Raw genomic sequence first — 14,640 nt, 5'->3', positions numbered from 1 at the left:
TAGAAGATAGAACTATGGTTATTCTAGTGCTCTAGGGAGCTGACTATCCAGAACTGCTGAGATGCTGGGTATCAGACTTGCATTGGCTGGGATGCTACGCTCAGAACTTAGCATTTACTCGATTTCGAGACTATTTTCGGACATAGTCTATCAAAACTCTGTCAAATTTCCTTCTAGAAGGTAGAACTGTGGTTATTCTATTTCACTTTGGAGCTGGCTATCCAGAACTGCTGAGATGCTGGGTGTCTGACCCGCATTGGCTGGGATGCTAGCTCAGAACTTAGCTATTTCTCGATTTTGAGACTTCGATACTATTTTCGGACAGAGTGTATCAAAACTGTGTCAAATTTCCTTCTAGAAGATAGAACTGTGGTTATTGTAGTGCTCCAGGGGGCTGGCTATCCAGAACTGCTGAGATGCTGGGTGTCTCACCTGCATTGGCTGGGATGCCAAGCTCAGAACTTAGCAATTCCTCGATTAAAATACTTTTTTGGAGTTTTGAAAGACTATCTTTCAAAACTTTGCCAAATTTCGTTCTAGAAGATAGAACTGCGTGTATTCTAATGCACTAGGGTGCTTGAACTGCTGAGATGACAGGTATCTAACCCGCATTGGCTGGGATGCTAAGCTCCGAACTTAGCTATTTCTCAATTTCGAGACTATTTCATACATAATCCTCCAAAACTCTGCCAAATTTCCTTCTAGAAGATAGAACTGTGGTTATTCTAGTGCACTAGGGACCTGCCTATCCAGAATTGCTGAGATGCTGGGTATCAGACCTGCATTGGCTGGGATGCTACGCTCAGAATTTAGTATTTACTCGATTTCGAGACTATTTTCGGAGATAGTCTATCAAAACTCTACCAAATTTCCTTCTAGAAGATAGAACTGTGGTTATTCTAGTGCTCTAGAGAGCTGGCTATAAAGAACTGCTGAGATGCTGGGTATTAGACCTGCATTGGCTGGGATGCGACGCTCAGAACTTAGCTATTTCTCGATTTAGATACTATTTTCGGACATAGTCTATTCAAACTCTGTCAAATTTCCTTCTAGAAGATAGAACTGTGGTTATTCTAGTGCTCTAGGGAGCTGACTATCCAGAACTGCTGCGATGCTGGGTATCAGACTTGCATTGGCTGGGATGCTACGCTCAGAACTTAGCATTTACTCGATTTCGAGACTATTTTCGGACATAGTCTATCAAAACTCTGTCAAATTTCCTTCTAGAAGGTAGAACTGTGGTTATTCTATTTCACTTTGGAGCTGGCTATCCAGAACTGCTGAGATGCTGGGTGTCTGACCTGCATTGGCTGGGATGCCAAGCTCAAAACTTAGCAATTCCTCGATTTCGATACTTTTTTCGGAGTTTTGAAAGACTATCTTTCAAAACTTTGCCAAATTTCGTTCTAGAAGATAGAACTGCATGTATTCTAATTCACTAAGGTGCTTGCTATCCAGAACTGCTGAGATGCTAGGTATCTAGCCCGCATTGGCCGGGATGCTAAGCTCCGAACTTAGCTATTTCTCGATTTCGAGATTATTTCAAACATAATCCTCCAAAACTCTGCCAAATTTCCTTCTAGAAGATAGAACTGTGGTTATTCTAGTGCACTAGGGAGCTGCGTATCCAGAACTGCTGAGATGCTGGGTATCAGACCGGCATTGGCTGGGATGCTACGCTGAGAACTTAGCATTTACTCGATTTTAAGACTATTTTCGGAGATATTCTATCAAAACTCTGTCAAATTTTCTTCTAGAAGATAGAACTGTGGTTATTCTAGTGCACGTGGGAGCTGGCTATCCAGAACTGCTGAGAAGCTGGTTGTCCAAACTGGGATTTTTGCTCAAACTTAGCATTAATCAGAATTTACCTACAATTATTTTTCATGTTCGTGTCCCATACATATATGAAAAAAATTTTTTTTACACTTTTGACTAGAACTCATTATATATCGTCTAAAAATGTTAGTATCTTTCATTTAAATGCTATTTCGAGGCTGTGGAGTGGGTAATGGCTGGGATGCTGGAGTGTCAAAACGTGAAGTTAGCATCTCATTTTAAAATTTCATTTTTTTCGCGAAAATGAGCATAACTATTTAAAAAAACCATCTAGAACTGTAGAACTATTAGGGATGCTACTAGAACTCTCATAAAAGTTTGAGATGCTAGCACTTGATATGCTAGGTTCACACACACGTATAGGTACAGTATTTATAAAAACATATTTATATATTGAAAAAGATAGATAGATAGAAGCCTTATTGAGCTTACTGTGGGAGTTGACTTGGTCAATTTGTAAAATGGTGTCCTATCTATATATCGTTTTCAACAGTCTTTTGTGCTTAAAATTAATAAATCGGCCCGTACTCCCCGTCGCAGTAATGAGTGCAGTAATTGTCGGAGTCCGTCCGTCAACAAAAAAGTTCGCCTGAATGCCAGAGGCAGGCATGCCCCGCGATCGAATATTGCAAAGTGTGGGCATCTTTCTCTTTTAGTCAAATTAAGTCGTAATTAGAGTGACAGAGATAGTTGCATGAGTCATACCAAGCTATTTCATTAGTGTTATTTTAAACGTCAAACTTCTATTAAATTATGAAATTAAAAAAAAAAAATACTTGCACAGTCTGTCTGTACCATCAAAATCCCTGTCAATTTAGCTTGGTCTAACTCTCGAAGTCTTACAAACTTCGATTTTCGCGGTTAATGCAGATCGTCGTTTACAATTTAAGGAAATTAATAAACCAGTGGCGCTGTGGCAACAGTTGTGGCAACGTCGTTCGCGGTAGACCCTCTGTAGACCTCGCGAGCATAGCTTAAAACTGAATAAAAAATGTAAGGCTACGCCTTTTAGAATAATTTGGAAAAACTAAATTAACGAAAAGTTAAATAAAAGATTGCACTCGCTTGATCAATCAAAAATACAAAATTTAAAATTTACAAAAAGTTACACTTTACTAGGGATCGAACTAGGCACCTCCATGCATCAAAGCAAGTGTTTGCAAACTGCGCCATCATAGCACTTACTTAAAGTGACGAAATTTGGCTACTTAATCTCAAGTAAAAATCTACATACAATGATATATCTAAATACCTCCTAGACGGCTTATGTACCAGCGTTACTAAATTAGTACATTTTTGACAAGCACTGTAAATATATCTCAAAAAGAAAAAAAAACTCCTATGATATTAATACGACTATTTCTTTCCGCCATTTTGAAAAAAAAATCTAATATTCGGATCGAAAAAAAACTATTTTATTTCTAGAATCTGGTCATAAAATTTGATAAGAATCGGTTGAGAATTGAACCGAGGAGAACGTCCGGACATACGATTTTGGCCCGAGATAAAACGGAGACCTTCGCAAACGCTTCGGTCAATAAAGGAGTAAAATGCGCGTTTGACTTGGACATGGACACCAAGCGAAATCAAAACATGCATTTTGTTTAGAAACAAAGCATTCATGTGTTTTGAAAGACATCGCCCTATGAGTTCTTTAATTTGTATTTTAACGTCAGGCCTACTTTAAAATAGATTACTCATTTAGATTAGGTATGTACCTAAATTCCGTAATTTAAAACTCGATTGTAATTAATAATTATTCTAAATCAAACTTCACATCATGTCTTAAAACGAAAAACAAAACTCAGGAAAAGAAACCCACACTCGTTCCGTTTTCGAATGACGTAAAACATACTAGAATCGTGGTGGCTCCATCTAGTGTCAATATTCAATATTACTTCGACAGCTTGAAATAATTGTCGTGCGCTGTTGCTCATAACGTAGTCAGTTGCAATATAATTGGGGTTTCAAATTTCGTAAATTAATGCATTGAATTCGTGTTGTTATTAATGTTTGTATTTCATTTATAACGTTTTTAATTTATGACGCTTTAAATATCTCTTAATCAATCTTAATCTGTACGATAAAAATTTCGTAATGGCCGATTATGATACACACACTATGATATCCATTTGAAAATAATTATAACGCCTTCGGGATGGGAGGGCATGCTATTACTAAGACTCCGTTGTCCGTCCGTCCGTCCGTCCGTCTGTCCAGGCTGTATCTCGTGATCTGTGATAGCTAGACAGCTGAAATTTTCACAGATGATGTATTTCTGTTGCCGCTATAACAACAAATACTATAAACAGAATAAAATAAAGATTTAAGTGGGGCTCCCATACAACAAACGCGATTTTTGACCGAAGTTAAGCAACGTCGGGCGGGGTCAGTACTTGGATGGGTGACCGTTTTTTTTGTAGGTACGCTGGCGTACACTTTAAAAAAAATCCGCACACAAGTTACGCGTCGGATCCTAACGGTTTGATATACTGAACTAACGTGAACTAACGATTATCTATCGAATCTAATTGATAGGAACCATAAAATCGGTTATGGGGCGGTAGCGTGAAGTTGACCCTTAAGTGGGGCCACTTAAGTTTTTTTTTTAATACGTAATGTAGTCGGATCCTAACGATTTCACATGCTACTAACATGAACTAACGACTACATATCGATTCCAATTGATTGGAACCATAAATACAGTTTTGGAGCGGAAGACGGTGTTGGCGCTCCCATACTTAAAAAAAAATTCGTGCCCAAGTTATGCGTCGGATCCTAACGATTTGATATACTGAACTAACGTGAACTAACGATGAACTAACGATATAGATATGCCATTTGCGGGCACTCGATATGGGGCGGTCAACTTCACGTGAAGTTGACCTCCCCACTTTCGTTTTTAAAAAAAAAACATCTTTTAGTCGGATCCTAACGATTTAAAATACTGAACTAACGTGAACTAACGATGAACTAACGACTACATATCGATTCCAATTGATTGGAACCATAAATACAGTTTTGGAGCGGAAGACGGTGTTGGCGCTCCCCTACTTAAAAAAAAATTCGTACACAGGTTATGCGTCGGATCCTAACGATTTGATATACTGAACTAACGTGAACTAACGATGAACTAACGATATAGATATGCCATTTGCGGGCACTCGATATGGGGCGGTCAACTTCACGTGAAGTTGACCTCCCCACTTTCGTTTTTAAAAAAAAAACATCTTTTAGTCGGATCCTAACGATTTAAAATACTGAACTAACGTGAACTAACGATGAACTAACGATTCTAATTGAAAGAATCCATAAAATCGGTTTTGGGGCGGTAGCGTGAAGTTGACCGCCCCACTTATGTTATTTTTTTTAAATACGTAATGTAGTCGGATCCTAACGATTTCACATGCTGAACTAACATGAACTAACGATGAACTAACGACTACATATCGATTCCAATTGATTGGAACCATAAATACAGTTTTGGAGCGGAAAGCGATGTTGGCGCTCCCCTACTTTAAAAAAAATTCGTACACAAGTTATGCGTCGGATCCTAACGATTTGATATACTGAACTAACGTGAACTAACGATGAACTAACGATATAGATATGCCATTTGCGGGCACTCGATATGGGGCGGTCAACTTCACGTGAAGTTGACCTCCCCACTTTCGTTTTAAAAAAAAAAACATCTTTTAGTCGGATCCTAACGATTTAAAATACTGAACTAACGTGAACTAACGATGAACTAACGACTACATATCGATTCCAATTGATTGGAACCATAAATACAGTTTTGGAGCGGAAGACGGTGTTGGCGCTCCCCTACTTAAAAAAAAATTCGTACACAGGTTATGCGTCGGATCCTAACGATTTGATATACTGAACTAACGTGAACTAACGATGAACTAACGATATAGATATGCCATTTGCGGGCACTCGATATGGGGCGGTCAACTTCACGTGAAGTTGACCTCCCCACTTTCGTTTTTAAAAAAAAAACATCTTTTAGTCGGATCCTAACGATTTAAAATACTGAACTAACGTGAACTAACGATGAACTAACGATTCTAATTGAAAGAATCCATAAAATCGGTTTTGGGGCGGTAGCGTGAAGTTGACCTCCCCACTTATGTTATTTTTTTTAAATACGTAATGTAGTCGGATCCTAACGATTTCACATGCTGAACTAACATGAACTAACGATGAACTAACGACTACATATCGATTCCAATTGATTGGAACCATAAATACAGTTTTGGAGCGGAAGACGGTGTTGGCGCTCCCCTACTTTAAAAAAAATTCGTACACAAGTTATGCGTCGGATCCTAACGATTTGATATACTGAACTAACGTGAACTAACGATGAACTTACGATATAGATATGCCATTTGCGGGCACTCGATATGGGGCGGTCAACTTCACGTGAAGTTGACCTCCCCACTTTCGTTTTAAAAAAAAAAACATCTTTTAGTCGGATCCTAACGATTTAAAATACTGAACTAACGTGAACTAACGATGAACTAACGATTCTAATTGAAAGAATCCATAAAATCGGTTTTGGGGCGGTAGCGTGAAGTTGACCTCCCCACTTATGTTATTTTTTTTAAATACGTAATGTAGTCGGATCCTAACGATTTCACATGCTGAACTAACATGAACTAACGATGAACTAACGACTACATATCGATTCCAATTGATTGGAACCATAAATACAGTTTTGGAGCGGAAAGCGATGTTGGCGCTCCCCTACTTTAAAAAAAATTCGTACACAAGTTATGCGTCGGATCCTAACGATTTGATATACTGAACTAACGTGAACTAACGATGAACTAACGATATAGATATGCCATTTGCGGGCACTCGATATGGGGCGGTCAACTTCACGTGAAGTTGACCTCCCCACTTTCGTTTTTAAAAAAAAAACATCTTTTAGTCGGATCCTAACGATTTAAAATACTGAACTAACGTGAACTAACGATGAACTAACGATTCTAATTGAAAGAATCCATAAAATCGGTTTTGGGGCGGTAGCGTGAAGTTGACCTCCCCACTTATGTTATTTTTTTTAAATACGTAATGTAGTCGGATCCTAACGATTTCACATGCTGAACTAACATGAACTAACGATGAACTAACGACTACATATCGATTCCAATTGATTGGAACCATAAATACAGTTTTGGAGCGGAAAGCGATGTTGGCGCTCCCCTACTTTAAAAAAAATTCGTACACAAGTTATGCGTCGGATCCTAACGATTTGATATACTGAACTAACGTGAACTAACGATGAACTAACGATATAGATATGCCATTTGCGGGCACTCGATATGGGGCGGTCAACTTCACGTGAAGTTGACCTCCCCACTTTCGTTTTTAAAAAAAAAACATCTTTTAGTCGGATCCTAACGATTTAAAATACTGAACTAACGTGAACTAACGATGAACTAACGACTACATATCGATTCCAATTGATTGGAACCATAAATACAGTTTTGGAGCGGAAGACGGTGTTGGCGCTCCCCTACTTAAAAAAAAATTCGTACACAGGTTATGCGTCGGATCCTAACGATTTGATATACTGAACTAACGTGAACTAACGATGAACTAACGATATAGATATGCCATTTGCGGGCACTCGATATGGGGCGGTCAACTTCACGTGAAGTTGACCTCCCCACTTTCGTTTTTAAAAAAAAAACATCTTTTAGTCGGATCCTAACGATTTAAAATACTGAACTAACGTGAACTAACGATGAACTAACGATTCTAATTGAAAGAATCCATAAAATCGGTTTTGGGGCGGTAGCGTGAAGTTGACCTCCCCACTTATGTTATTTTTTTTAAATACGTAATGTAGTCGGATCCTAACGATTTCACATGCTGAACTAACATGAACTAACGATGAACTAACGACTACATATCGATTCCAATTGATTGGAACCATAAATACAGTTTTGGAGCGGAAAGCGATGTTGGCGCTCCCCTACTTTAAAAAAAATTTGTACACAAGTTATGCGTCGGATCCTAACGATTTGATATACTGAACTAACGTGAACTAACGATGAACTAACGATATAGATATGCCATTTGCGGGCACTCGATATGGGGCGGTCAACTTCACGTGAAGTTGACCTCCCCACTTTCGTTTTTAAAAAAAAAACATCTTTTAGTCGGATCCTAACGATTTAAAATACTGAACTAACGTGAACTAACGATGAACTAACGATTCTAATTGAAAGAATCCATAAAATCGGTTTTGGGGCGGTAGCGTGAAGTTGACCTCCCCACTTATGTTATTTTTTTTAAATACGTAATGTAGTCGGATCCTAACGATTTCACATGCTGAACTAACATGAACTAACGATGAACTAACGACTACATATCGATTCCAATTGATTGGAACCATAAATACAGTTTTGGAGCGGAAAGCGATGTTGGCGCTCCCCTACTTTAAAAAAAATTCGTACACAAGTTATGCGTCGGATCCTAACGATTTGATATACTGAACTAACGTGAACTAACGATGAACTAACGATATAGATATGCCATTTGCGGGCACTCGATATGGGGCGGTCAACTTCACGTGAAGTTGACCTCCCCACTTTCGTTTTTAAAAAAAAAACATCTTTTAGTCGGATCCTAACGATTTAAAATACTGAACTAACGTGAACTAACGATGAACTAACGACTACATATCGATTCCAATTGATTGGAACCATAAATACAGTTTTGGAGCGGAAGACGGTGTTGGCGCTCCCCTACTTAAAAAAAAATTCGTACACAGGTTATGCGTCGGATCCTAACGATTTGATATACTGAACTAACGTGAACTAACGATGAACTAACGATATAGATATGCCATTTGCGGGCACTCGATATGGGGCGGTCAACTTCACGTGAAGTTGACCTCCCCACTTTCGTTTTTAAAAAAAAAACATCTTTTAGTCGGATCCTAACGATTTAAAATACTGAACTAACGTGAACTAACGATGAACTAACGATTCTAATTGAAAGAATCCATAAAATCGGTTTTGGGGCGGTAGCGTGAAGTTGACCTCCCCACTTATGTTATTTTTTTTAAATACGTAATGTAGTCGGATCCTAACGATTTCACATGCTGAACTAACATGAACTAACGATGAACTAACGACTACATATCGATTCCAATTGATTGGAACCATAAATACAGTTTTGGAGCGGAAAGCGATGTTGGCGCTCCCCTACTTTAAAAAAAATTTGTACACAAGTTATGCGTCGGATCCTAACGATTTGATATACTGAACTAACGTGAACTAACGATGAACTAACGATATAGATATGCCATTTGCGGGCACTCGATATGGGGCGGTCAACTTCACGTGAAGTTGACCTCCCCACTTTCGTTTTTAAAAAAAAAACATCTTTTAGTCGGATCCTAACGATTTAAAATACTGAACTAACGTGAACTAACGATGAACTAACGACTACATATCGATTCCAATTGATTGGAACCATAAATACAGTTTTGGAGCGGAAGACGGTGTTGGCGCTCCCCTATTTAAAAAAAAATTCGTACACAGGTTATGCGTCGGATCCTAACGATTTGATATACTGAACTAACGTGAACTAACGATGAACTAACGATATAGATATGCCATTTGCGGGCACTCGATATGGGGCGGTCAACTTCACGTGAAGTTGACCTCCCCACTTTCGTTTTTAAAAAAAAAACATCTTTTAGTCGGATCCTAACGATTTAAAATACTGAACTAACGTGAACTAACGATGAACTAACGATTCTAATTGAAAGAATCCATAAAATCGGTTTTGGGGCGGTAGCGTGAAGTTGACCTCCCCACTTATGTTATTTTTTTTAAATACGTAATGTAGTCGGATCCTAACGATTTCACATGCTGAACTAACATGAACTAACGATGAACTAACGACTACATATCGATTCCAATTGATTGGAACCATAAATACAGTTTTGGAGCGGAAGACGGTGTTGGCGCTCCCCTACTTTAAAAAAAATTCGTACACAAGTTATGCGTCGGATCCTAACGATTTGATATACTGAACTAACGTGAACTAACGATGAACTTACGATATAGATATGCCATTTGCGGGCACTCGATATGGGGCGGTCAACTTCACGTGAAGTTGACCTCCCCACTTTCGTTTTTAAAAAAAAAACATCTTTTAGTCGGATCCTAACGATTTAAAATACTGAACTAACGTGAACTAACGATGAACTAACGATTCTAATTGAAAGAATCCATAAAATCGGTTTTGGGGCGGTAGCGTGAAGTTGACCGCCCCACTTATGTTTTTTTTTTTAAATACGTAATGTAGTCGGATCCTAACGATTTCACATGCTGAACTAACATGAATTAACGATGAACTAACGACTACATATCGATTCCAATTGATTGGAACCATAAATACAATTTTGGAGCGGAAGACGGTGTTGGCGCTCCCCTACTTTAAAAAAAAATTCGTACACAAGTTATGCGTCGGATCCTAACGATTTGATATACTGAACTAACGTGAACTAACGATGAACTAACGATATAGATATGCCATTTGCGGGCACTCGATATGGGGCGGTCAACTTCACGTGAAGTTGACCGCCCCACAAAATTGAAAAAAAAAAATACTTAGAATCGGATCCTAACGATTTAATATACTGAACTAACGTGAACTAACGATTATCTATCGATTCTAATTGATAAAAACCATAAAATCGATTTTGGGGCGGTAGCGTGAAGTTGACCTCCCCACTTTTGTTTTTTAAAAAAATCGATGTTGTAGTCGGATCCTAACGATTTAATATACTGAACTAACGTGAACTAACGATGAACTAACGATATAGATATGCCATTTGCGGGCACTCGATATGGGGCGGTCAACTTCACGATCATGAGAGACACTCCTGACTTCGGGCAAACTCGGCTCCGTTCGGCTCGGCATTGCTCCGAGCAATTATTAGGATTACAACACTTGACGTTCTTTTGCGTGCACGACCACAGATAAGATAATGACTGGAATTTTGACAACCCTAAAGGGATAGTGCCATACATTAGAAACGGACAGCATGATTCGTCCCTGAGTCGCTGTCAAACTTCGGTTTTGTAGGAAGTGTCCTTTCTGTACGGTAGTACTATGTAATATTTATTCTGTGGTCATAATGTATTGTTTGATCGAATTTTCGTTACTCGTAATTTGTTTGGTTCAGAAACGCGTAACTTTTCAGAATTGTCATAAAACAAACCTAACCTATCTAAGGATAACCTTACGAAAATCCTGAAATGTTAACGGTTTCAGTTTTAGGACTAATGATAATATGACAAACAATACATTATGACTTAAAACTTTATGTGAAACAAATGGACCCCAAAGAAATCATGAGAAGGTATATTAAGGTTTATTTTATAATATTTTACTAAATGTCACGTCCCACGGGTAAGTACCTTATGGCGGTTGGCACTTACGCTATTATTAACGCCGCTCCAATATTATTGCGGCGCTATGCGACATAAGCGCCAGCCGCCATAAACTACCTGTTGCCGTGGAACGTCACAAATATATCGGTTTACGAATTCTGCCTTGAAATACCTTTTCAGAAAACATTTAACATTTATCTGTCAGTAAGATTTTGGTCACAGCAATATATTTAATAACAACAGCACAAAACATACAGTTTGGCTTTAGTGACCTATTTTTTGGACTAATAAAGACATCCTTCTTTTTGGGGTTATACATGTATAATACTAGGATAAGGCTGCCTTTCCAGTGATGCGGAGCTGACGTGCGGGAATCAACAAATTATAGCATTGGTTGTATTGTAATTAGAGACGCCCCGAATAGTGGTTTTAGCGCCGAATATTCGGCGACCGAATATTCGTTATAACATTTGTACATTTTGAGTCACATTTATTATGAAAACTATTCGCCAACAAAGCACAACGACGTTTGCTAAGATTTAATTTTGGTTTCTCAAAACTAGTGAATTGTAGGCAGAGTCAATGAAATAGAACCCATGATAAAAATAAAATTATTAGTAACCAAGTAATACTCAAAAAATCAGTCTAGAAAACATTTTAAAATTAAATTTAGTGGTATTCGGTTATTTTCAATGTGTAGTTTATCTTTTTAGGTAGATTTAAGATATAGTCGGTATTTGGCCGAATAGTAGGCACTTAGGCAACATTCGGCCGAATACCGAATATTCGGCGAAGTAGTCGTATAGGCCGAATACCGAATAGTTGCCGAATATTCGTGGTATCTCTAATTGTAATCCACATCTCTTCTCCGCTCCTCCGGATTACAACGCAACGCAAGTTTCCTCTCATCTCCGCACAACGGCTCAGTGGAAAGCCAGCCTAAGAAAGGGACAGTATAAATCTCTCTGTCTGATTGCTCGATCATCGACTTTATAAACGTGACAGTGTCTCACGGATATTTTGTTATTGATAACCTGATTTGAGTTAGACCAATATAAGTCTGCAACAATTTTGATAGCACGCGCAGTGCGTATTTTAAACGTGAAACTTCTATAAAATTATCACGTATAAATAACACTCTCTATGTCGGTCTAACTCTATTATGTATAAATATAAATATATCATATCATAATACTGTTATCTAAATGTAACTATAACTTTCATGGCGCATTGTATACTGTAGGTAATGTCATGTAAATATGGGGCATTATCTATGAAAAGGGACCTTATTGTCAATGGCGCTTACGCCGCACAGCGTCGCGCGGCATTGTATTTGTATCGGAGCATCGTTAATAATGGCGTAAGCGCCATCGACAATAAGGTCCCTTTTCATAGACAACGTGACAATTTTTTTGTTGTAAGTGTAGTGGGAGGGTGTGTTACCTATGGAGACCAGCTCGGAGTCCTGCCAGATCCTGACAAAGAAGAAGTCCCCGATGGCGATGATGCGCTCCCTCCGCCCCGAGATCCTCAGGGCCTTGTAGAAGGTGTACTGCCCGTGCTGGCCGCATGGAGCCCCGACCAGCTGTTGGCAATAAAAAAAAATGTTAGGGTTCCGTACCGTAAACTGGGGTGAGTAGGGAATGCGTGGAGAGTTGGGTTATGAATGGGGAGAGAAGGGATGCCAGGGGGGTGAGATGGTTTTTAAAGGCTACTGCTACCTAAATAATGTATTCGTATATTTCGTATTACAAATGGAGCTTAGTGATATGTATCCATAAGAAAAAACATTATGGTTGTCTGTAAAGTCGGTTTACGGACGATAATTTTGCGTGATAAGTGATAACGTCATAAGAAAACGTGGCCGTAACGTTACCATGGAGATCTGTCCACAACGTGGCCGTAACGTTACCATGGAGATCTGTCCACAACGTTACCATGGAGACGTGACACTTTTTCGTGCATGCTACCGGTGTTCATCGATTTATAAGACGTTATCACGTCAAAATAGTTTTTTTTATGCATCAGTCAGCAGCAGAAGTTGCTAAGCGGGCGAGCTGTTTGAAATTACCTTGACACGCTCTTATTTTCTTAACCCTTAAGGTTCCAGGCACCGCCCGGAAACCGCGCCTGTTGATAGGGGAGCCCAAGAGGGGATTTTTGTATTTACTCGAGCGCGTCAGATTAAGATATGAATGATATCTTGCTACCCCGTGTAGTCTACCTTTACCCCTTTTAGCCATCTATGTTGAGCCCTTGGTTGGTGGGGGGTTAAACACATTGTTAAGCAAATTGTGGATTTGGTCATATTAGTCCAAATTAACGCTATAATTGTGCTATTACTAAATATGATAATTATTTGCACACATTTCCGTAATCTGACGGTTACAATGTAAAAATTAGGCGTCAAACTTGTGTTCGTCAGATTAAGAAAATGCCTACAAATAAGTGTTATATTAAGTTATAGAAAAAATATAGCATTAAAGTGGACAAAAACGACCAAACCCACAAACTGCTTAACGATTTTTTAACCCTCCACCAACGTCCCGAAAAAAAAATAATTGTAGACGCTTTCCGGTTCGCTGGAAAAAAAAACTTTATAATAACTTTTTTTTCTTCTTGTCATCTAATATTTCGATTCCAATAGGTCTGTATGACGCTCGAGTAAATCCCGATTTAGCATCGTGGGCTCCCCTACTATGTGTGTCGGAGCCTTACTTAGATTCGGGAAATGCGCGCGGACATGGCAAACGCTGATAGTAGCGTCGGCAAAACAACATGGCCCTGGAATTTATTAGGGCTCATTAGGGTTCCGTACCCAAAGGGTAAAAACTGGACCCTATTGCTAAGAGTCCATTGTCCGTCCGTCTGTCTGACACCAGGCTGTATACATATTTAATTACACAAACGGGTCTACCGCGATATAATTTCATTGTTTTTACCTTTAATTCCGACGTTTCAGCTGAGTTACAAAACGCGAGAGTTTAAAGTGTTATACCAGGCTGTATCTCATGAACCGTGATAGCTAGGCAGTTGAAATGTTCACAGATGATGTATTTCTGTTGCCGCTATAACAACAAATACTAAAAACAGAATAAAATAAATAATTAAGTGGGGCTCCCATACAACAAACGTGATTTTTTGATAATGGTACGGAACCCATCTTGCGCGAGTCCGTCTCGCACTTGGCCAATTTTTTAAATTTCGTTATACATAGGTATAGAGGTATAGACGATGTTATGATGGATAATTATATATTTATATTATTTATCTTCTATAAATAATAAATAAATAAATAAATAAATAAATAAATATTAAGGACATTTTCACACAAATTGACTAAGCCCCACGGTAAGCTCAAGAAAGCTTGTGTTGT

The 14,640-nt window shown here is 38.7% G+C and overlaps 1 protein-coding gene across 1 annotated transcript in view; it reads right to left on the bottom strand.

Moving 5' to 3' along the window:
* LOC134803080 (AT-rich interactive domain-containing protein 5B-like) overlaps positions 1 to 14,640 on the bottom strand; it is a 125,450-nt gene that overhangs the window by 95,999 nt on the left and 14,811 nt on the right. Inside the window, exon 2 of the mRNA XM_063775787.1 lies at positions 12,708 to 12,849. Coding sequence (XP_063631857.1) covers positions 12,708 to 12,849 — 142 coding nt within the window. The remainder of the gene's footprint in view (positions 1 to 12,707; positions 12,850 to 14,640) is intronic.

This window comes from Cydia splendana, chromosome 26 (assembly GCF_910591565.1).
Source record: "Cydia splendana chromosome 26, ilCydSple1.2, whole genome shotgun sequence".
Lineage (NCBI taxonomy): Eukaryota > Metazoa > Arthropoda > Insecta > Lepidoptera > Tortricidae > Cydia > Cydia splendana.
This window is presented reverse-complemented; position numbering and strand designations above follow the sequence as displayed.